We start from the raw sequence: 26141 nt of genomic DNA, 5'->3' as shown, positions 1-26141 counted from the left end.
ACAAGCCGCGCGCGCGCCACTCCGACTCCGACGAGGACGACTGGTGCTAGCGGCGCCGCCGCGCGCGCTCCCAGCGGGACGTGCGCGCGTCCCCCGCGTCCCTAGCGCCTGCAGTGCACGCGCACACCTTCTGACTCCTCGGGGCAGTTCGCGTGCCCGCTCGTGCTCGCGTGTGTCTAGTCACGGACGACTTTTTCCTCTCGCCGCACCGGACGCGCCGCCGCGATCGGCCCTCCGCGGCCCCCGAGTGTCCGAATTCTAGTATTTACAAAGTTTTGGAAAATTTAATTTTTAATTCGCTAAAATTTTACTCTTTGATTTATATTACGATTAAGGTATTCGAGTTATGAAACAGTGCCAGGCAACTCGTTTGCGCTAGGATTTTTACATAAATGAAGTTATTAGTCTGTATCGTAAAAGTAAAACTTTCTATATTAAATTTGCACTTCATAAAGTCTACATAATATATCGCCTGCTGAAACGAGAGACGCCGAGGTCCTCGCCGACGACGATGGTCCCGCACCGCCCGTAGCGCCCGGCGCGGAGACGTACGGTCCGCGCCCGTCGCCGCACGGTTCCGTAACTGCGCCGAGTTCTCGCGCGCCGCACCGTGCTCGTGCGGAGACTTACGGTCCGCGCCCGTCGCTGCACAGTCCCGTAACTGCGCCGAGTTCTCGAACGCCGCACCGAGCTCGTTTCATGTGCAAATTAGACGTCGGGACAACCTAGCATTTCATCGTCGGAACAAATTTATAAGTACTAGAAATGTATAAAATATTTACATAGCGAATAATTTTTACTTAGTTAATATTATATACTAAAATAAAAGTTGAACATTTTTTATTGAATTTGCTGTCCTTCCCCCAAGTGCTTTATATCTATGTTATTTAAATTTAAATACAATTAAATAAATAAATATGAATTATTGTATGTAAACTTTGATGAATACTTCAGAATATTATTACTTAAATTGTTAAATCGTGTGTAGGCCAGTCAATGGGTATCCTAGTGTTTTGTTACATTTGGCAATGGAGGACGAGATCTTAACGAGATTGGATAGAAAAAGCAATTCAAAGAACGTATCATTGTGCCTGTGTTACAATAATTTATCGGTTTTAACAGTTAATTTTTTTTCAATGTCTGACGTCAAAAAACTCGGCCGAACTAAATGTGACAAGATATTCTATGTAATCGCTTGACTGGATTAATAATGATATAATATTGTTTAAATAGATTTTGTCGCCTGGTTAGGAAGAGTATTTTATATTATTTAGGTAACATTTAATCATCCATAGACCAAGTATATTTAAAACTGTTTAAATTTTGAAAATTTTAATAGAATATCAGCATTGAAATATAAACGCATCAAGATTATCTTCTGAAACTTAAACGTATAGATAAATAATTACGATTAAATGAGATGCATTAATCCTACTCCCATAGTGTTCACTGTGATTAAAATTTGTAATTCAAAATCTCGTTATTAAAATTATTGCATACTAATTTCAATTAGCCCCAAAAGCTTTACACTAAATTGTAAGCAATCAGTAATTCGAATTGTTAAAAACCTGTACGATATTAAAATTGTTCTAAATGTCATTATAGTGACCAGGCACAAAATCGAAGCCACAGACTGAATTGGTTTACAACTTTTATGTTCACGGCCGAATGAACAAGAATGGGGTCACTTATAAATACATAATAGGAATATCTTCCTTCTATAATATCTTTTATGGTTTATTGCTAATAATGCAACCCGTAAATGCATGCAGTGTTTTTATATTTTTCAAAATAAAAGCTACCTATTGGAATATGACCGCAACAATTTCTTACCTTTAAAAACATCTATACTTATATTACTATTTTCTTCTTTTATGATGTACCTAGGCTAACTATAGGTGACCCTTATACAAATATCAATATTATTATGTTTTAATTCCCATTTAAAATAGCCTTGACTATGAATGTTAATTTTATAAACCCGTGGTATATTTTATGATAAGTAGTAAGCCAATTCTGGTACGATCACTAAGATTCATCGTGTAATAATTAAACCTGGTACATGGTCCATTGTCATTTTCACTAAAAGCGTGAGCAATACCTCGAACATTATCATTGAAATCGGCGATAATGGAACTTACTTCGACTCTATATATAAAAGCTTGCTGTAGGTTCTTATATTGCACTAGATTTTGATACATTTGGTCAAAAAAAGCTTAGTGGAATTCGTGGGTTAGGCGAGTTTTATTAGTAACCAACTTTTTTGTACGAATAAATACGACTCCTAGTTACTTAGACATGATTTTTCTATGATTATAATAGTTAATGTTCGAGGTTTAATCGTCAAACCATCTTAAGATCGTTACGAGGCATGCTATAGGTTACTACGTGCAAAACTTAAGTACGTCAAAATTGTAAATAGATGATTTTCTGTGATAACATAATAATGAATGACGTTAATTATTAGAACTGTGTGATTGCATAGGAAAGTTGTTCATTTCATGAAGACGCTGTGTTCGAATTGGATTTAAGCTCTTTGCTAACGTTTGTTACTGCTGTCGAAAAATTGTTTGTTCATTAACGTTGTGCATGTCTTGTGACTAAATTAAAACTTTGTGAATGAAGATTGCGTGGTTATTTTGACATGCGGTGATTGTAGGTACAAATTTTGTATAAAGAATCTGTTCTTTTTTATGATATAAAGTCAACTCCGGTTGAAAGAAATTCAATGCGTTGTTTACGGCTAGTAGTTCATAAGAATACCGTCTCATTTCTTTAATACTCTTTATTCTGATATTGTATATAATAACATTGAATAAACATACAAAGTGATTTAACCACTTGTTGTGCACAATCCAAAAGGTTCTACTCCTTTTCACGCGGCTCGAAATAATAGGTTAAAAACAAATCGAATTTTACTTCTCTTAGATGCAATATTATATGTATAATACTATAATATAATTATCCTTCAACAAAAAGTAAAAGCTTTGAACAAAACGTAGCTTGACTCTGATATTTAATTTAAGTCCAAAACGTCAGCTTAACTTTTGTAGAAAAGTCAGGGATAAAAGTTACTAATATAATTGCTACTAATAAAATGTGTTCAAAGAAAAGAAGGGATAGATTTAAAATGTTAATATAAATAATTATTATTGATTGATTTTTTTTTTCTCATGCTAATGTTATTATTTGACTGCTTACGTTCAATTTATTTAAAAAAATCTCGATTTTAAGTTCGTGTTGAACAAAACAGTCACTGACTACCACAACAATAATTTTATTTATAACAACCCATTTGTTTATACTTATTGGTCATAATTTAAAAATCAGGGTCACATTACCTATTGAAAATGTAGTATACCAAAATTATATTTTTACATATTGCAGTTCGATGAGTACGTATACATATATAATAATAATTGTTTGAGTTACCTACTTATTTTAGATTTCTATAATGTTACTATTGATTTATTTTTAAAGTTTTATTCGGTTATAATTAAGAAATCTGTAAGTAGGTCTATATTTGTTGCAATATTTTAATACGGAGAATATAATAATTTATCTTTGGTACCTTGGTAAATAACTGTTTTGATACCTATTCAAAGTGTGTCTGCGAAATGGAGTAAATAATGTTTCTTTATAAAACTACAAATTGATTCTTATTGCCTATTTATGATATTAATATCTACGCTGTCAAACATACATAGAATTTTTTACATTACGCGACGGAATACATGTTACAGAAAATATAACTTGTTTCCCTTGATCTCAGTTGTTAGATTTCTTATATGTAGTTTTATAATTTGACGGATTGACTCTTAACAAATATTTATATTAATGTTATTGTATAGATGTATGAAGATTTTTGTTTTGTCATTTGTAATTGGGGTGTTAGAATACAATTAGCCGATGGACTTTCAATGACTGAGTGGCTAGAGTTGCGGAGTGCGTCCTGCTTTAGTGTTCGTGATACCTACTTATAACTACAGCGAGGCATACAAGTTTAAGACGTGTAAATATTGTAATATATAACGCGGCCGTTCTGTAGAGGTCGTTGTGAAAAATTCTAGCGATATGTACTAGTTAATATTAATGTTAGCTAGGTAATCTCGTCCCCAACTGTCCTTGAATTTAAGTTGGGTGTTTCACTGCCTTAAAATAATAAAAAACGTTCTATGTAATGGTTACCCTAACTACTACACATAAGGGCATTTATTCAATATTCTTATACGTTTTTTATCATTCAATAACACGCGTCACTGTATGATTATTCGTATTGTCATTCTCTTTTCTGTAGGTATAGTTAACTCGTTAACGAATTACTTACTTTAAATTGTTGGCAACTTTAACCGGTCGGTAGTTGACATTACTACTTTCTCCAAATGCGTCAGTAGACGACTAATAGTTTCGGATAATAAATTTGATATATTATTTTATATTTGACCATTGTTTTATTGTAATGTTTAATTAATTTGTTTTTGACGCAATTAGATGAGCTAGGTACAACGATATTATAATAAGGTAAACAAACTCACAAAGCTTCTCGATTACTTTCATTCAATGCCAAAAGGGCCAAAATATTAGACTAAGGTAAATAATTTACTGAGTTGAGTTGCTAAAAATAATGGGCTATAATGAAATCGATGTGATAATGGGTCACATAAATAATTTCATTCTAATATAAAGATTGGATGATTTTGGAGATTGGTTATACCAATCGTTTGGACGCACAAAGTCAAACACACAAAATGTTGAAAGACATAAAACGGTACACAGAATGCCAAATTTGCATATAGTTCCGTACAAAATGACTCCTCACGCACCATTTTAACTATCGCTATAGTTAAAATGGTGGTAAACTGTCATTCCAAAAGTACGGTTCGCCTTTAAAATACTAAATCGTACTTTTGACATGAAATTGGACACAAAAAGTCAAAATTGCACGTGAGGAGTAAAATTTTACGCTTTATAAAACCATATACGTGAAATATCAAATTGCGTAACGGCAAAGCACATATTTACGCAAAATACCAAATCACTTTGATTGTAAAAATAAAAATTCATTAAAAAACTAATCTATATAAACTAACTATAAAATATAAGGATCTCTTAAATTGGAAAGGTTAACCCTTAAAATTTAAGAACATCTGAAAGTTAAGATACTCTTAAAATTTAAGAGGGCCCTTAAGTATTAATTAAGAAGCCTTATATTTGAGAACTCTTTTAAACTAAACTTCTTAAATTACGAAATTTTGGGATTAGTTTTTTTTTTCAAATTTCATTTCCAAACATTTCAATATTGGCAATTGGTGTTTTTGACGTTACGCTTGTTTGGTATTTTGCGTAAGTACCTACTCGCAATCTTTCACTATAGCATTTAAACCTATTTACCTAAATATCGATTTTCACGTCTGTAACTTCAAAAACATAGGACTTTCATATAACTTTCCACCCCCGTTTCACCCCCTTAGGGGGGGATGTTCTCAAAACTGTTTCTTAGCTGACACCTACGTCCTAGAAGGAACCTACCTTCCAAATTCTAAGTTTGTAGGCTTTATAGTTCCTGAGATTTCGTGATTAGTCAGAGAGTGAGTGAGTGGTATTTCGCTTTTATATATTTAGATTTTGACATTTTACTTTTTGGCATTGTGCATCTAAACGTTACCAATCTGTTTTTCTATAAACCAGTAAAATTTAAAATATATTTCGAATAACGGAAAACCGAAATCACCATAACGATGCGAGGCTTCAGGCAGCCTACTTGTGTGTTGGGTCCTATAGTCCCTAGCGAAGTCGAGTCGGGTCAGTTGTCATGCCTTATAACTGTGTAAACGCTTTACCAGAAAACTCAATTTGTATTAAATCTGTAATTATTATTACTATATAATATTTAGCATAGAAAGTTCATCGGCACCGGAGCGCACCATAGACACGTTTTTTTGGTACGAGCCAATAACTGCAGATTAGTACATCCTATTGATATTGTATTAATAAAGAACCAAATTTAAATTAGTAATTAAGTAATTTATTATCCTAAAACTAAATACTATACGCATGTTTTCACTATACCTACTGGTAAAATGGTTATGTACAATACGAAAGAGCTAATGTTTTATATATGAATTCTTGCTCGCCTGTAAAATTTTGCAGAATGAATCATATTATAAGATTGTACAATATGAATAAATGCAAAAAAAGACATTTCCTCGATAATGTGTGTTATATTTTCATTTCCAATGCTTCTTTGTTTCAAAAAGAATCTAAGTAAGAAGAGATTCTGGTAATTGATGCGCACTGCAGTTAGGACCATGGTCATTTTGGGATTTCACTCTCAACAGATATAATGCCGATGTCAAATGAAAGAATAGAATAGAACAGAAATATATTTCGATCTATTCGAATAAACTTTTACAAGTAGTTTTGAATTGTAAGGTAAGGAAAAGGTTTTTGTGTGTAGTCTATTTCATAGTATGGCAGCTCAGCCCTAATCAAGGGCGAATGGATGTTACATTCTCATATTGTAAATTAAGTGAAACGATCACTCTTATAACCTTTTTTAATATTACTTAAACTAAAATTAGAAAAAGTATAGACAAAAATACACGATCGAGCTTATTTTATTTTATCATATTTAGTTGCTAAAAGTGCATAATAAAACATTTCATTTTGTACGGTCGAAATATCCGCTGGCATATAAGATATAAGATATTTGCGCGTGCGCAGATGTGTTTGGACATTGATAATGCCCCAAATCTGTAGTTTAAGTATTGCACTTGAATTCATATTTACCTTCTAAGAACCTTAGCTTTGAGGTAGGTTTCATATCTGCTGGTGCATTAGCCCAAGCTTTCCACACAAAATGTGGCCATAGTCTTTTGGAATAGTTTTTTCTGGAATTCAAGATGTGTTAAATATTTTAGGTTGTGACTTAGATTTGTCAGGACTACTCTATAATTAGAACCTTCTAAAATAAAAACACGAAGGTAACAATACAATAATTTATTTTGAACATCAATTTACTTACAAAAGGAACAGCCTAGATTTACCTGTACTCTCATATCGAATTCCAGAGTAAAGATTTTGAAAATAACAATTTCTCGAAACCATAAATCCATTTAACTTGGCCTTCGTTTAATCAAAACTATTATTTCAATTAGTTAGTTATCGGAATCGAGCGCATCAGTTTCAAGTGAACTGACATCAGCGTCAATATCACTTGTAATTTGGGCTGGATTTATCAAACTTCTTAGGCACCTACTTTGATGATTCGACGTGTCCGCTCCATCATTTTCTGTAAGGCGTATTTTAGCTTAACTTAGTGTTAACGCAAATATTTTATTATCTAAATTCTCTTATAGTAGATCTTTGAAGACACAGAGACTCTAAAGGACAAAGGCACGAATCTTTTTAGGGTTTGTACTACTTCTGTTTGACCGTACTTTTATTAAGTGCCGAATGCAATGTGGAACTAAAAATTTCAGTTAAAAAGCCTACCATAATAGGGTTGAATACATACTTGCGTGGAAAGTTAGTTCAGGGATAGTTATTATTTTGAGGTTTTCTGACGGTTTAGTTATTTGCCTTAAGTGTGTGTAAAACAAACGATTCAAAACGTTTTAAATAAAATTTTGCCGTTTTAAAGGCCAAATAAATCGTTTTAAACGATTGGTGTAGGTAAAAACACTATCATAAAAATTATAAAAATATCGTTTTAAACGGTTGAAAACTCGCCTATAAGAATACATAATAAGATTTATATTGTGCTTATTTTTAGAAATACTCGTGTATGCAATAAACTTAAGATAAGATGCGAGGTTCCGATAGATAGTTGATAGGTCTTCTTACCTTCAGCGTTCGATACCGTAGATGCCTCCGGACGACTTGGTGCCCCAATCGTTGCAGACATATTATTCATTGGCTCGCGTGAATAATTCACTTGTGTCGTAAAATTAGACGGATCGCTTAAAATTGCCTGAAAGAAACAAAATTATTCTATTGTTGATATTTTCGAGAATAGTACCGAAAGATCAGTTCTCATTTTAAAATACCTGGCCACTTGAGCGATGTCATTTTGTTCGTGATTTGTCATAATATGTATCTGCTATTCTATATCTATGACTTATCTAGGCCGAATATTACGCAATATTTCTAAAAATGTATGACTTTTTAAAAAAGGTATACCTCACTCTGTGGTCCAGAAGAGGTTTCACTCGAGCTAAGAGAAGTTCCACGTCCAGAGCTGTCTTGTGAACGATCACTGTGCATGCCCCTGCCATCACCAGCACCAGCACCGACACCAATTCCTGGCTCCGTAACATTACCATTCAGGTCAAAACCCGGTTCATCCATGGGCATTTGCAAGGCTAAATTGATCTCCTCCGCTTCAGATTCTTCGGCCTGAAATCGAGAATTATTCTTAGTATTTGTTTTATCGTAATAACAAAATTTACTTTAAGTATCTACTAGCAATTTAAATATTTTAAGACCACTGTTTTATAAACGTTTTTGCGCAAATGTGTTAGTTCATTGCATCTCGAACATGGATTACTTTTTTCTAAGAAAAATTCACGCGGACGAGTTACAGGTACTATCTAATAACATCACAAGACTATGTAAAGTTTACATAGTCTTGTGATGTTATTAGATAATGCCTGTAACTCGTCTGCGTGATTTTTTCTTAGAAAAAAGTAATCCATGTTCGAGATGCAATGCGTTATGTAAAGTTTACATAGTCTTGTGATGTTATTAGATAATGCCTGTAACTCGTCTGCGTGATTTTTTTTTAGAAAAAAGTAATCCATGTTCGAGATGCAAGCTGTAGAGACAAAATTTCGTCAATCAGTTAAGCGGATAAGTCGTGAAAAGGTAATAGACAAACTTTTCGCATTTGTAATATTAGTATGGATAACATGGATCAAAGAAACAATATCGTTACCGATTGCTGTTGACTAATCATATTGAACATCCAATTAGGGACATAGGCGTCCTCGTCTACATAACATGATTCATATGTGTCAGAAGACCGCCCGGATACAAATATTTCTTCAGATGCCTAAAAATTACAATTCAGTTGAAGTGAAAAGACTATTTCTAATACAAAAAAATAAACATAGATTTTCCTTAAAACTTACAGCTTGTCTAGCAGATCGAAACGCAAAGCTGCCTGTTTCTGAATCTATAAAATTTACAAAATCCGGCTGATCGCCTGTTAACGGTTCATTAACTGAAAACCCACTAAATACTTGTGTAGCTAATACTCCACCCACTTTCTGAAATTTTTAAGAGTTATTTGAAAATCTTATCGCAAATAATACTAGCTAGAAGTGCAAAATATAAAATACACTTACAGGTATGGTATTCAGTTCTCTACGTTCAAATATATCTTGAATTGAGCTAATATTTAAGGAGTCAACTTGAGGCGCTGTGCTTTCAAATTCATTATCAGCTAAATAGTATTCAGAAAATTTTGATGTAGACATAGATGTAGAAGATTTAAGTGAAAGACAGTCGGATTCAGTATCTGGGGATTTTAAATCGACAGTATTAAGTACCATGTCATTTTCGTTCACCGTACTAGGACAATGAGTATGCGAGTAATCTACGTTGCTTTCTGACCCGTAAGTTAAATCAATGGTATTTTCTGTACCAATACTTGTAGGCGAAAAACTGTTATTACATTTGTTAACGTAATCATCATCTCTACTCAAAATGACAGTTTCGGAGTCAGAATCGCGGTCATAGGAATTTTCTGGGAGATTTAATTTACTCTCAATTAATTTTCTTATAGCAGATATAATGCTACTTTTTGTGTTATGGATAGATTTACGATTATTCAAAGACTCGTCGTCAGCTTCATTAGGGTTACGACAAGTATCATTTTCAAAGATGACATTTGAGGATGATTCTATAAATCCTTTGTTATCAGGAACGCTAGTAAATAAGTAGGAATTGCTGTCGTTATTTTTAGAATCCTCATCTAACAAAGTTTCAAATATTGATGAACTAGCATATGACTGATCATCAGTACTGCTAGTATTAATGTTCGCTGATTTGTGTGACTTTGTTAAAGTTTGCATTTTAGTTTTCGAAATAGTTGTGGATGGCAATGGTAAAGCTAAAGTCTCAGTAGTCATCTGAGCAATAAGAACACTTTTTGTTCTTCCTAAAAACATGCTTTTAGCAGATTTTCCTGTATCCTTCTTAGAAAAAATAGTATTTTTAGATGATTCTGGCAGATTTTCTTTATTATCACACAGCATAGATGATAAAATAGAAGGTTTTTTGTTACTCTTGACTCGCCGAGAAAATTTCTTATTTTTTGCAGCCTTATTTTCAGATTCTAAAATTCCAGAGCTACTTCTTTCTGACGATGTAGAATTTCTCCAGTTACAGGTGACTCTATTTCTTGTAGATGAATTGCGAACAGTTGCTATACTATTGGGCGAAGAACAAGTAGAACTATGTTGTGATGGAGGGCTGTGACTACAGTCTAGATTGTCACTTTTTATCATTTCTGTAGGAATTGGTAATTTTATATTGGAGTCATTTCCTGTTTGAATTTCATTACGAAATATCATATACTCGTTATTAATATCAGAAAATAAGGTTTTTTCAGGAATCTTAGTTAAGCCTTTTGTGATTTCTTCAGGGTTCAAATGCGAAAATATGTTTTCTTTGATAATAATATTTTCAGACTTCTGGTCGATTTCATTTTGACTTTTATTATTATTATTGTTTTCTTTAATAGAAGACCGTATTCTTCTTCGTAAATAAAAAGGTAAATAATTTTCAACTTTCTTATTTTTTTGATGCTCCTTTTCTTTCATAACAATAATTTCGTTAGTGCGTTTTTTTGTTGTGTAAATAGTTTTCATATTCTTAGATACATGCGAACTGAAATTTCTCACACAAATTATAATGCAAAATCATGCAATGACTAAGCGCTATGAAACAAATGCACAAACAACAACATGATATTTTTTTACATAATCTTATCAATTATTCCATGATTATAAATTGACACCTAAAACTATGATTAAAATACATTAGCTAATATAGAAAAATGTTTGCTCTTACCGTAGAGCTATCTTCGGTGACACCTGGAACATGATTATTGTAAATTGAAACTCAATCTTATAAATTTAGAACTTTTTGATAAAAATTAAGTATTATTTTGTCTTACCTTCTTAACAGTATTAATTTCACTTGCTTTATCAGGATCGGTTGAGTAATTTTTCTTATTTTGCGCTGTTTTATTCAAAGGTTTATGATTCTTGGCAGTCAATATAGAGTTGGTATCCGATGCAGTTTTCTTAGAAAATCTTTTGATTTCATCAACTCTTGAATGTGCCTTCAAATATGCCTTTTGTCTCATTGGCAGTGGTGGTATTTTTCTTATAGTGGAACTACGATTTCTTTTAGGTAATTGTTGTTTTCGTTGCCACTCACCTAGATACACTACATCTTCAGAAACTTGCCTTTCATTAAAACTGTGCACATAAACGCCTCCACATACCAAACTCGCTCTATCATAACTTGCTTGCGATGTTTTTATTACAATATTTTTTTCATTACTCACAGATTGAATTTGGAAATCGCTAGTATTTTTAAATTGTGTCGATGATTTGGCATAGCTTGCTACATTTTCACAAAACTCTGAGCCGGAACCCTCAGTTTTAAGAGCACTTAACACAGGTTTGAGTAGTTTTGTTTCAGTACTTGAATGAAAATTATGAGCAAATATGGTTTCATCATCAATAACTTGTGTCATCGTAAAACTTGGTGTAACATTTGGGATGGATTTTTTAGTTTTAGTATGGCTTACCGTCAAATCGTTATTATGACACATTTCTGTGCATGTACCGAAGTCGTAAGTATTATTAGTTTTCATATCAGTGATCGGTTCCCCAATTTTTATTCCCGTTGTAAATAACCTTGGCATCCTAGAAAGGGATGTTGTTTGCGACATCATTGGACAAGCAGTGGTCACATCTGGACCGCACTGAACGTCTGTACTTAAGTGACGGACTCCTTCAGACGTACTGGGCTCATCCCAATCTGAAATGTTATTTTAAAGTTTAAGATAGTACCTACATCTAACAATTACTAATTGCTTATATTTTCCATATTATGTAAGTACTATTTCTCACCATATAAAAATATCGTTTTCGATTGGATTTTTTCTGGATTTATTTCCGGTGTGCAATAACTATCATCCTTAGATAAGTTAATAATAGTTTCTAGTACGTCTTCGTTTTTTAAATCTAAATCCGACTCATGAGATATTCCGATATTATATTGAACAGCTATGGTTTCTTCGTCATCTACTGTAACTATTCCAATAAACTCTTCAGTAGCTGCCTTATCACTGCTTAGTTGGCATAGTTCATTGCTATCGCTATTAGAAACAGTAGACTTAAATTTTTCCAAATTTTTATTCGATAGCGAATGACAGAGTTCTATCAAACTGGCAGGAATCTGAAAACAATTTTTTTTACTGACCGGGACTTGATTATAAATAAAGCTATTAAAAAAGGCGGTTTTGTTTATTTACCGGTCTCGATGGAGTAGATAGAAATATCTGACGTTCCTTCAGTTGTCTCTTTTCTTTCACCTTGCATTTTTTATATTTAAAAGCATCGTATTTTAGAACATTAACATAACTTGATCTTCTAATTGAAACTTTTTTACTAATCTTTGTCCTACTCGCTTTATGTATATTATATTTACTTTCAAAGTTACCGTTGCTTCGTTTTTTAGGAATAGGTTTGTTTTGCGTTTTAATTTCTCCTGAGCCATTTATCTTATTTTTTTTATCTAACGAGATTTCATGATTATCATTAAGTATATCTTGTTTTTTTCCAGCACTAATAAATGTGCTACAAGCACTTTCGCCAGATTTTATCAAACCAGATGCACTCCTACAACTGTGATACGGGACTAGTTCCGCACTACATTTGTCTAATTGGCTAGTCACTTCCACGAGTAATTCTGTGCCATGACTATTATCCACTTCCTTCAAATCCATTCCTAACGTGACATTGATATGTTCTTCTCGGATATTACTATTTTCACACTCTAAAAATTCATCTGAAATCTCTCAATACTGATTTATACTATAACTAGCTAATGCTCGCGACTTCGTCCGCGTGGACTACACAAATTTCAAACACCTATTTCACCCCCTTAGGGGTTGAATTTTCAAAATTCCCTTTTTAGCGGATGCCTACGCCATAAAAGCTGTCTGCATGCCAAATTTCAGCCTGATCCGTCCAGAAGTTTTACCTGTCCATTGATAGATCAGTCAGTCACCTTTTCCTTTTATATATTTAGATTATAATTTATTTTACAAATAGCCAATCTTTACTACACAATCTTCTCCCTTCCCTTCATAACTTAATTAAATATTTATTGATACCTTTGAATTCATTGCTGGTAATGCTGATATTATAATCTTCAAATTCAGAATTATCTTGTATTTGTGAATCGTCATTGACATAGATATTGTGGCTAATTCCTTTGTACACAATCTCTAAACTAAACTAAAATATCACGTCTAAATCTATTGCTATCCCTTTCATAAGGCTGCTTGCGTAAAAGGAAAGCACTAGATTTAGTCCTGTTAATTTAGTTTAGTTTAGAGATTGTGTACTAGAGAATCGGCCCCAGTGTAGTCTAAAAGTTAAATAAAATGAGCAAGTACGACGGCACCTATACTTAGTTCTAGTAAAAAAATCTGCTCAGTTCGAGATAAAAAGAATTCAAGATAAAAAAACACGTATCAACATGTTTACAAAACCATACCTGGTGGAAGATCTGAGTTTTGATATTTCGACACAATCAGTTCACTAAAAACAAAATAAAGTAAGTAACAATGAGGTAATAGTATAGTAATAAATAGTTAATAGTCCAAACACAACTTATGCCATTGAGTTACAGTGTCCAACTTCCATCTCACTACCATGTTCATTGCAGTTTTAAAAATTTCTGATGAAAACAAAGCAAATGATTCCAAATTCCACTATCCTGTTCATACTATCAGAGAGTTCCAATGTCCACCTCCCAACTCCATCACCAATGACACTCAATGGTACCATTGGATAATGGTACCATTGATAATTTCAATTCGTAGTTTCGTTTCTGATTTTTTGGTGCCTCAAAATGCTTAACGCCCCTAAGATTTTTGTCTCTGTCATTTGTATGGGATTACGTAACAGAGAGTGCACTATACCAACTTCTTTCCGTGGAAAATATTGTATAGTAAATGTTTTGAAAATGTGTAACCACTTACCCTGTATGATCCATCTTTATTTCGTCTTGATTGACGACATCTTTATATTCTGAAATAAAAGCCGATGTAAAAGTTAATATTTTTTTAGAATTTGGCTTGGACACTGGCCGTGTCTTGATATTTTGGTCACCAATAGTTTCTGCCTTCTGGTCGTTTTCGGCTCTATTCTAAACCAAGAAACGACCTGTTTTCGTAAACAAATAATTTATAATATTAGAAACTCATCAGCCTTTCCTTATAAGTTCAAATTTTAGTCCAAAGAATAAAATGATTGAGATAGATAGATACCTACTACCTAAATAATCCTTAAGAAAAAAAATTGATTTAATATTAAGAAAATATGATGGCTTTCTCACGGTATTCGATAGCTTTTAATGAGTATCTCTGCAGTCTCCGTCGCTCAACAGACTTTTCAGTGAGAGTGAGTAGATCGAAGAGCTTGCACTGCATCCAACTTATGGGTGGTGGATTCTGTCTTCCTTTACTTGTGCAAATGGCGAGCTTCATCAATCTGCATACTACGCGGTCTAACTCGGTGGTTATATCTTTATCAACGGTAAGTAATGATCGAAGTTTGCGCACTTTTTGATCAATAGCACGACGAAGACGCAGACCTGTAGAATCAGTTATTCCTATGTGTATAGCATTGTAATTATCAACCCAGCGTAATTAATTCGAGAACTATAGTATATCAATGGTATTAATACTCAAGTCTCAGTGCAACTCTTAAGAGTATTCACATCTTTTTCTCACTGATGTAACAAGAAAGGGACAGACAATTCTAATTTAATTTATAACCGTCAAACCTCGTGGATTTAGGTGCCAGTCGTGGGCCTGTTGTTGAAATTTGTAGAGTGCACTAAAATTGAGTTTTTAAATTTAAATTTAAATTTAATTTTCGGTCAATATTAAAAAGAAAAAGATGCAGATACTGTAAAGTTTATAGAAAAAACATCAGAATTGATGCCAATGTGTCACTTTTATCAACTTTTAATCGTGAGCTTTTCTGTGAGACTGATATTTTATCGAATGCCGCGTAAACATTTTTGCCTGGTCACGCGAGGCGGGCTGATAATAAAGAGCATTTTTGTAAAAAACAAAATAATGCAAACCATAGTAATCCGGTACAATCGTACTACCATCTGAAAATGAAGTGGAACGCACATCCGTCGTATCCCACTGCAAAAATTATAGTCAAATTAATGTGGTAAACCGTAGTTTCTAGGACTACATTTATGCTTTTGATACTAAATAGATGGACTGTTTAAATTATCACTTCGTGTGCTCATAAGCTTCTAGTTCACCTTAACCCAAAGCGTTCGGAGACTGTCGCTAACGGCCAATGTTAAACGCCGTTTGTAAATTGCGCCAAGACGTTTTGATTTGTATGGAATCAAATGCACTACAACAACGAGGCGGCAAGCCAGCGAGAGCTATCCACATGTGACCCATAGTACCCGGTTATATTATGTTCGCAGAACACATTCGCCAAGCGCATATGGCCAACATGTACAAGGGGTTAGGGGTAATATAGACTTCAGACTCTCCCAGAAGTTACAGCTAGAATAATATAAACAGGATTTGTCACAATTTTCCCGAGGTATAACGAACGGTCTCCACTGTAGGACTTTTTGGCTCCAAAATGCGGCTATAGCACCTACAAGGAGCCGAAGAGTCCTAGAGCGGAGAACGCGTACAAGACTATATAAAGCTGCCTGTCCACTGGTGCGGAGAAGAAAGAAGCAGAGCGGAGCTATGCAAAATATTAACCAATAGAATTGCATAAAACCCCCACTCTGTGGACAAGGATTTTCGGACTAGTTTAAAAAAATCGCACATTTTAATGCGGAGCGAGGAAGCGGAGCGGGGCTAGCTCCGCGTATGGAAAAACACAAACAAAGTCCGCAACTCCGCACTGCATTACTATCTCGCTCCGCTCCGCTACCTAGTTCCGCGTCTATGGAGAGATTTTTGGCCAAAAATAAAACATGCGTTTATAAAAGTAAGAATCCTTTAATGGTACATATACAAACTTACAAAGTACTACATCAGCTGTCTACTGTATTTGTAAATACGACTTGCTGAATGAAACAAAAGAAATAACAATAGGGATGGTGCCAACTAGTCAAATCATCAACTTTTTATGATACGTCAAAACGGTTTAGTATGCGAGCTTACATGAAATACATATATGTGACGACATAAACATTTGACGTATTTTTCGTATTTTTTTTTGTTAAATCTATAATTTAAAATGGTTAGCAAACTTAAAGCTAACAAGGACGTTGATTTTATGAATTTTAGATGACCCTCCATTTAATAATTACTAAGAAATGATTTATTTTCGACACAGGCACCAACCCAATCAGGTACAAAAAAAGAAAGTTTTAAGGTAAGTACTTACTTCTTAGAACTATATTCGTTAAGATAACTATGAGACTTTGTCTTACAATTAAATTGTAATGTACAAGTAACCAAGCTAAGATTAGATAACGGTTGATTACAAAACTAATATAGGTCAATATAACTTTTTTAAACTGTGATGAAACTAAAAATTACAGTTCCAATTTTATACTACAGACTAATATTCTAGAACAAGCAATCCGCGGAAAGTTATGTAACTCCATAAAAATGCGCAAAATCTATGAGCGCTAACCATTTTGATACACCAACCAATCACAAACGAAACTATGTTTTCTGATTGAATATCGAATGTTTTTTGAAAACATGTTTGGTGACCCAAAATTGCAAACGGCCACTGAGATTTTTGCCTCTATCATTTGTATGGGATTACGTAATAGGGACAGCGCTATACATACTAACTTCTTTCCGTGGATAAGGGCAAGGCCACAACACTGCGGTGCGACATCGCATCGCAAAATTTCACCGCTTACGGCATCGTACGAGAAAACTCTGACCATCAATTTCTAGTGAGCCATGGGCCGCACTACACGTATCCTACTTCTGCTTGCGTTAAGACGCATCAAGAAAAACACACAGCACAGAATGGCACACAGAGAGACGTGAACACCGACTGAACGGGAATACGTGTCGCATCGCAAGTTTGTACGGTGCGGCACCGCATCAGAAATTTGCACAGTGCATTGTGCGACGTCGTAGATTTTTACGATCCGACGTCGCATCGCAGTGTTTGTGGTCTCACCCTAAGGTATTGAGAATATATTTATAAAATAAAATAATAATTAATGAATAAAATAACTAAACAATTACAAAATGATTGTTTACATCAGATATAGTGTCCTCTTGCCAATCGTCACCCTGTGAGACTTCAGAGATATTGTCCACTGTTAGACGAGAATAGATCACGAGGTCGTCTATCACCTCGTAGCCGTTCCATTCCAGAAGCTCTCTGAAAGAGAGTACTCAGGTGTAGTTTGGCATTTTTTTAGGATTTCGTAGTAAAACAACACTCTTATAGTATCGTCCAGTCCGTCCACGTTTCACGGACTCATAGCTATTTAAAAAAACTATTTTCCCTATCCATAGATATATAGATAGAAATACTTTATTGCACACAAAAATATTACATAATTATTACAGAAACTAAAACAAAAAAATGATTGTATGCAAAGGCGGCCTTATTGCTCACAGCAATCTCTACCAGGCAACCTTTGGTGAAAGGAGACACTAGGTGTGTTGGATAGTACTTACACGCAATACAGAAAAAAATTGCCATATTACAAATGCGAAACTGTCTGTTGGTTTATTCTTCAATCACGTCGCAACGAAGCAATGGATTGACGTGATTTTTTGCATGGGTTTAAGGAAATGGAGTGATATAGGCTACTTTTTATCCCGAAAAATCAAAGAGTTCCCACGGGATTTTTCAAAACCTAAATTCACGCGAACGAAGTCGTGGGCATCAGCTAGGAGCTGTAATAATTTCTTTACACTTTAGTTTCTAAAACAACTGTTAAGTTAGAATTTGGCACATTGGTAATCATCAGTACTTGTCTTGTACCTGTCTTCGTCTTTGCCAGCGTTCTGGTTACACCCTGTATAAAGATGAAAATATAATATTATATTCACTTACTTAACTTTGTCGACATCAGTAGTAATGTGCTCGACCACTCGCATTAACTGGCCAATAGGTATTTCTAATTTGTGCATATCTGATGTCATTTCTTCATCACACTCCATATCTACCAGTCTGTTAATTTCTTCTGTAATTAAGTCCAAAATGCGAGTTTCGGGAGTCTTAACCTGCAAATAGATGGTATCAGTTAGATAAATAAATTGATAGCTTATATTTTTAGTGCAGAAAATCCATATCCATAATATTATTATGAATACGAAAGTGTTTTTCTGCTAGCTTTTCACAGCCCAACAGTTTCACCGATTTTGTTGAAACTTGGTGCAAAGTTAGCTTAAATCCCGGGGAAGGACTTATGCTACTTTTTATCCCGGAAAATCAAAGAGTTGCCACGGTATTTGTCAACCATGTCTCGTAAATGTAGCTGATTTTGTCGATGTTAAATCTAGAGATGCCTAGATATAGGTATACCGGTTGACTGAGACGGCTCGTGAGGAAGGGTTACAGTGACACTCCAGCTGCCTACGAAACCAGTGTTACTTAACCAGTTTCTCAGTTACGTACACCCAACATATTTTGACTTTGTATGTGCTCGTTGCGCCTAGGAGTTTTAAGTTTATCGACACCCTTGTGATATTTTTACCGATTAAGCTACTTACGAAAATAAGCGCCTTCCGCCTTAGATCGTGAGCATGAATCGCGGGTATGTCAAATCTGATACGTATATATGTATATACTTTATTGCACCACAAAAACACAAATGACAGGTTACAAAAAGAAATCTTAAAAAGTTGGTACAAAAAGGCGGTCTTATCGCTAAATAGCGATCTCTTCCAGACAACCTTAACGCTAGGGAGAAAACGATTTATTAAAACGTAGTACGCACCTCAAACGGATACCTATATTCTCTGACAATCCTGTAGTACTGGTTCCAGTATGGAGCATTCGTGCCCCAGTTTATATTACACCAGGTGCCTTCAAAATCTCTGTCCATACGCTCCTTGTTAAAATTGAGTATTTTTGTCAAATTTCGGATTTCGTTTACAATTTCACGCGTGTGTGCATACGAGTCCATTTTGTTTTTCGCCATTAAATTTTGCGTCGCTTTTGAGAATTTCTTCACGAGAAATGTCGAACAATTTAATCTGCAAAATAACAATACACTTTTTAGCAATAGGTTTAGTTACTAAAATTGGATTTCCATTACCTAATTACGGATTGTTTTATTTTATAGTGCTTTGAAGACGTTCATGGAATTTAATTATGAAATAACTGATATTTCTTTATAATGGATAATTAACTAAATTAATCGTACCTGCTCAATAAATGATCGTGTGTTAAACGTACAACTAGTGATTTATTTATCTACATATTTTTACCTATAGTACGCGACAGGTCAAGATGGCAATCCCCGCGCTAACCCGGTGCGAGATAACACGGGTCACGTGCGGGTGTGACCCAAGGGCGGATCCAGCTTTGGTGCCAGGGGGGGGTCACATAGTCGTGGTCAAGTCACAACATCTCGACCTCTTTCGACAGGTCGAGTTGGTAATCGGGGTACGAGCGGGGGTTGGGGGGGGGGACGCCCCGCACACCCGCACGCAGGGCCGTCTTTAACCTATTGGAGGCCCTGGGCACATTAGAATAACGGGGCCCCTATGATCTTGACAGAGTAGGTACTATTTTCTTGGAATAGGCAAAGAAAGCAGATAAGTCACGTTCAAGACGTATTATAAATGCGAATGTTTCTATCTATCTGTTACCTTTTCAAAGTCCATATTCTAAATCAAAATTTGGTACTATTCCGAGATAGTTTACACTCGGAAACGGCTTTTTATCCCGGAAAATTAAAGGGTTCTCACAGAAATTTTAAAAAACTAAATCTATGTGGACGAAGTTGCGGGCATCAACCAATATAAAGTAAAAGCGCGAGCGAAGCGAGCGCGAAATTTTTCATATATTTACGATAAAATCATAAGGTAGCTACTAATATTATAAATGCGAAAGCGTGTTTATCTACTTATCTGTTACCATTTGACGGTCTATCTTTTTGACCAGGTACTACACAGAGAAAGCTTTCATCCCGGAAACCTGCATACACTTTTTATGCGAAAAAACAAAGAGTTCCTACGGTTTTTTGAAAACCTAAATCAAGGCGGACAAGGTTGCGGGCGGGCAACAACTAATACAGAGCAAAAGCGCGAGCGAAGCGAGCGCGAAATTTTCTGTCTGTCTATCATCTTGTTAGGTACTTTTTCATGGCCAAATGTAGGTAGGTAGGTACTACTCAGTGATAGCTTGCATCTCGAAAGGGATTTTTAATCGTAGTGGACCGTACGTGCGAGCGAAGCGAGCGCAAAATTTATGACATTATTTACAAAAAAAGAAAAGATAAATGTCAGAAATATTGTATTACGATATAGATAAATGCCAAAAATTTTGTACTAAAAACTATAAAGTCATCTGTCCTTTGTTTGAGATGGCTTTTTTGACCGTTGATTTTATCGAAATAAATATGTTTTTGGGTATTAAAATATCGGTTGGTCTGTTATAGTTTGGTGATCTGGCAGGGACTACTGGGCCCTAATCGATCGTGGGCCCTGGGCAAGTGCCGTGTAATGTTCTTCAATAATTGAAGAACGACACACGAAATGTGACATCTCGATGAAAGGTAGCGGTGGCGCGGTAAAATTCAAATTTTGGATGCGTTTGTTCGCAAGAACATAATGTTTTTGGCATCATACAAAATATTATATTAAATTGATTAAGTATTGAAGGAACTTACATAAAATTTAGGTATATAAAAATATAAAAAACATTATGTTTAACAATTTTAATTAGTGGTCCACCTAGGTCCTGGACGCAGCCCAGGGGGGGGTCATGACCCCCGTGACCCCCCCCTTGGATCCGCCCTTGGTGTGACCTGTCGCGTGCTATGTCATTTACGCTCATTCTATGACAAGGCGCCGTTTAAATAGAAATAACGAGTGCAGAACGTCGTGCGAGCACTTGTCTTTTAGGGGCCACATATGGCAATAAGTATAAAGGCGAACATGGCGAGGATATAGTTACTTAACGATCTATAAACGTGTGGGTGTGAACGGCGCTCGCCCGCTGTCAGGTGTGCGGGGCGTTCCCTTTCCGATTGCCATTTCGACCTGTCGCGTAAGACCGACAAAACGTCATATGGGTATGAGTGACAAGAGACAACGCTGTACAAAGCCGAAATGACATTCTAAAGGCTGCGTACTGTAACAACTATTATGCAACATATTATTTTAGAATCAATAAACCTGCTAGCAACATCTTCAATGTCATAAACTCTACAGTACTTCACCCGCCGAGGCGCCAAAACGTTGAAATACACTTCATCATCAAACATGAGGAAGTTCTTGCCGATTTCCGAATCTAAGTTACATTGCACTATCTGGTCCTTGCATTCCATTGAGTCCAGGGAAAACGGGGGAGATAAGGCTAGTGTTATGCAGGAAGGCTCGTCGTACAACAGCTCGGGATAGGATTCGACACTGGCATTTCGCAAATAACACTAATATTATTTTACAATAAAGTTGCTTTTTATAGACCAGCACTTGGCTGCAATCAGACCTGGTGGCAATGCTGATGCAACCTAAGATGGAGCGCGCTTGCTCGGGGAAAACTGATGCTGGAAGGAAGGTGTGTGTGTTTTCAAAAACCTGTATCCATGCAAACGAAGTCAAGGGCACGGTTTGAGGGAGGTGAAAATCGTGCGAGGGGATTTGCACGTCCGTCAAATAGTCTTTAACGCCTATTCGACGCACGTGCAGCGTAGCCAGCGATCAAGACAGAGGATACAAATCTTAACGCTTAACTTTTGAAGTCTAAATTTTAGGCTTTATCTTTAAGAATAAACTGCTAAAATTATATCAGTTGCAAGCATACAAAATTTTCTATCATTTCATGCAGCAGCGTTCTAATAAAATCCATCTCTAAGACGAATCAAATAAAAGAGAAAAACATAATTTATTGACAAATCCATAATTTCGCTCCAGCAATGCACAGGACTGCATGTACTTATACATGGCATAACATCATAAATTGAATATTTGAAAACAGCAACCGCCTAGTTTCTTGCTTGTTCTTCTTGGTAGGAAGGTCTTTCTGATCAAGTGAAAGATTCAAGTGACGATTAAAAAGCCCCTTTATTTGAATAAAAAAATCTTTATATTTCTATTTATTTTGGAACCAATAAGACATACAGTAACAAAAAGCAATTTTAACTAAGAGAAAGAATAGAGTGACTCTTTTACCCAATATATAAACAAAATAAGAAAATTATAAGCTCACCTGGGTGGTGCACATATCATATTGTTTTCTATTGTCAAATCTGAACTCTCCCAACTGTCTATCATGTGACTTAAATCGCTTAGACTTGATGTTTCTGAAATAAAAGTGAAATTTATTAGAAATCCTATTTTTAGACTAGCACTAAGATAGCAGTGATAGCCACTAGGCTATCACTACTAGGGTAAGACGTTGGATTCCTATTTGGGAGTCCAGGGGTTCAATCCTGGCACCTTTAACTTTTCAGAGTAAAGTTGTGCATTTCAAGTAATTAAATATCACTTGCTTTATACAGTGAAGGAAACATCGAAAGGAAACCTGCATGTTTCAGTTCTCCATATGTCCTTAAAGTTGTGTGAAGACGGCCAATCCAGATATGGCCAGCGTCTATGGCCTACTCTTCCCGTTGACAGAGGAGTCTGATGCTTAGTAATGGACCGGTGATGAATTGAGATTATGATGATGATGATAACTTACTTGCCACTAAAGCCAAGGTGTTAAGATCCAAGTCGGGCTGCTTATTGTAATCTTTAGCAACAAACAGTGCAAGTTGGCTGCAACAGCCTAACTGCAATGTGTCGGGTGGGCCAGGGCCTATGCCCTTGCAGGTGACTGTGTATTCCGGGTACCGAGCAACTATATTGCTACACCTGTAACATAAAGTTAGTTTGGGTTCTAGAGTCACAGAATACATTTTGTTCGGCCCAGTTCAAAAAGTATCTATAGTCTATTTTTTAATCCCAGAGACCAAAATGACAGCTAGAAATGTCAAACTTAAAAATAATGATACCTGCTTAACAAAAAATGTTTTCAAAAGATCAATACCAATCATGAAACTGTTCACGGCTCCATTCAAACATATGGTCCAATCTTCTCAAGCCATTTTTCTGCAAAGCTTTGAACAGGACATTAAAATCCCCATTAGGTGTGGTAAAAACAGCTATACGGGGTTTTATGAAACCAAAAACTGTATGGATGAGTCGCTCCAGGTCATGTGGAAGCATGTGCTCTATCATTTCAATGGCCACCACAGCATCACATCCTATTAGCCTGTAGTCTGGGTCTGCTGCATTACCCTGAAAAAGCTGAAACAACAATTCTACAATAATGCTTTTTTATTCATTATAGACAAACGCTTGACCACAAGCACACCTGATGGAAAGTGATGATGTGTGACTAATTGGTGGGAAACACAGATTGGGAAGAGTATTCCAAACCTAAGCCATGCATATGCAGCATGATGATGCAAAATGTTTAGTGTGTGTAGATGGAATGTTGTCAGCTTACAAGAATTTAATTCATCATGATCAACCCATCCATTGCTCATAATGTTCCCTTGCCATTTTGCAGTATTACTATAATTAAATTAAATACAAAAATTAACTTACAGTAACTTGCAATGGGGTTTCTCTTTTTGCTACATAGTTGTCACATCCCAGAAGGTCGGATGAACATCTCAGAGGAATAGATTCTATGTCCACTCCTAAAATGTGTTTTATTCCAGGCACATCTTTAAGATATTTGATGAAACTCATGTCATGGTATCCAAGATCTACAACCTGAAACAAATATTATACATTTAAATGATAAATGTATAATATTAAATGATAAACAATATTAAATTTTAAGCATTTAAATCTACTTAATAAAATCATTCTACCAATACTAACAGACAGTGTACAGCTTAAACAAGTGGATCTAGAATCTAGATGCCTAATGATTGCGCAGGAATTTCACAAATAACATATTATGTAAGAATTACAAAAGGATTTATGAAAATTAATTTTCTAAGGAACCAAAATAAGAGATGTTAGTTTTTATGGGAAATATGTGATTTTTTAAGTTAGATAAATATATGGAGCCTGGTAGGCTTCTGTTTGTAAATAAGTCAGTAATTGTATCAATGTATAATTCATCCTCTAAGGGGGTAAAATAAGGGGATTCCTTTATATTTACAGCCTACCTATTTACTTACGGGCCTTTACATTTACCTATATTTTGATACTCTTTTTTTGTACATACCTGTAGGTTGTAATAATTATTGGTCTTATCCAACTCGTAGAGCCCCTACCTACCTAAAGCTCAAGGTATGTATACTTTAAAACGTAGAATTAATTTACCTTCTCCAAATTGCCACACCATCGTTCGTCCAAAAGACAGTCGCTGACGGCGGCGTATCGCTGCGCATACACCGGCGGGTAAAACACAATCCCCTTTTCATCATCGTACTCCGCAAATACGTGATCATCAGACTCATCATCGTCGTCTTCTTCATCACTTTTAAACCTCAAACTCAACTTTCGGTAGTACGGCCCAAGAAATCTTTCGATCACGGTGACGAAAGTTTCCCGGAAGAATAACAATGCCTGAAATGCGATAATCATTGTTCTGATTAGTACATGTGGTATTTTGTGAAATTCTATGAATTCTATTTCTCCTACGACATATTATTATATAGGTACTGTGCCGATAATTTCTATAATTTTCACTGATTTTCACATGTTTTACTTGATTGTTATTGTTTTGTTTTTGTGAAATGTCAGGATGTCAAGGATCTGTCAGTGGTGCCCTTAGTGGTGGTTGGTGGCCTTAGTGCTTTATGGCTTTGTCATTTGTCAATGTCAGCCAAACCATAATAGACAATAGTTTTTTTTATAGATGCTATAGAATACAACCAAAGCGGGTAACTTTAGAATGATAATTAAGTGGATTTAAAAGGGTACAATTTTTTAGATAAGCACTATTACCTAAGTGCTCTCCGCTAATTATCATCTACCACGCTGGCCAAGTGTGGATTGGCAGGAAGACTTGACACCTTTAAAAACAATATGGGGAATTCTCAGACCGTATGCAGGTTTCCTTTACGATGTTTTCCTTCATCGTTAAAGCAAGTGATATTTAATTGCTTAAAACGCGCGTAGCTCCGAAAAGTTAAAGGTGTGTGCCCGGCATTGAACCTAACCTACCGAATAGAAGGCCGACATCAACCACTGGGCTATCACCGCTCTTCATCCCTATGAGCCGTAAAACATTGCTACATCACTCGCGAAAATGTGTTTGTTTGTTGGTTTGTCCTTCAATCACGTACAACATAGCAACGGATCGACGTGATTTTTTGCATGACCTTTGTTTGTTTGTTTGTGAGTTTAAGACCTGGAGGACCTGGACATAGGCTTCTTTTTATTCCGGAAAATCAAAGAGTTCCCACGGAATTTTTAAAAATCCAAATCCACGCGTACGAAGTCGCGGGCATCAGCTAGTACGTACATAATATTTGCGACTGGTCTCTGGGTATTTATGTCGGTTTCTCAAGTCTCCACAGATCGCCTGTGGTGCTTGATGCAGCACAAGAAAACACAGCATTGGGAGACTTCGGAGTTCGGACTAGCATAGGACGGACCATCTCAAAAGTGTCGCTGCGAGCCTTCAGAAAAAAATTGACAAGTAAAGCGTCACACTGATGACGAGTATGTG

The 26141-nt window shown here is 35.6% G+C and overlaps 2 protein-coding genes across 2 annotated transcripts in view; one reads left to right on the top strand and one right to left on the bottom strand.

Annotated features, from left to right (window-relative positions):
- The window catches only part of cac (calcium voltage-gated channel subunit cacophony), a 51736-nt gene extending 45523 nt beyond the window's left edge, over nt 1-6213 (top strand). The window contains 1 exon segment of the mRNA XM_069498087.1: nt 1-6213. Coding sequence (XP_069354188.1) covers nt 1-105 — 105 coding nt within the window. The 3' untranslated portion in view covers nt 106-6213.
- A 771-nt stretch (nt 6214-6984) lies between these two features.
- Hen1 (Hen1 methyltransferase) lies at nt 6985-25223 on the bottom strand. Its single transcript, XM_034984967.2, has 24 exons — nt 24788-25223; nt 24056-24226; nt 23493-23752; nt 23145-23317; nt 22671-22764; nt 21638-21871; nt 19231-19489; nt 18345-18514; nt 17537-17660; nt 15403-15469; nt 14647-14904; nt 14291-14339; nt 13804-13847; nt 13418-13516; nt 12554-13089; nt 12150-12477; nt 11183-12057; nt 11077-11099; nt 9348-10893; nt 9132-9269; nt 8936-9052; nt 8182-8397; nt 7846-7972; nt 6985-7291 (listed from the first exon to the last, which is right to left on the bottom strand). The coding sequence occupies exons 1-24, from the start codon at nt 25049-25051 to the stop codon at nt 7158-7160; spliced, it is 6306 nt and encodes a 2101-aa protein (XP_034840858.2). The 5' UTR covers nt 25052-25223; the 3' UTR covers nt 6985-7157.
- Between the last annotated feature and the right edge of the window lie 918 nt (nt 25224-26141).

Source organism: Maniola hyperantus, chromosome 4, assembly GCF_902806685.2.
Source record: "Maniola hyperantus chromosome 4, iAphHyp1.2, whole genome shotgun sequence".
NCBI classification, from domain to species: Eukaryota; Metazoa; Arthropoda; class Insecta; order Lepidoptera; family Nymphalidae; genus Maniola; species Maniola hyperantus.
This window is presented reverse-complemented; position numbering and strand designations above follow the sequence as displayed.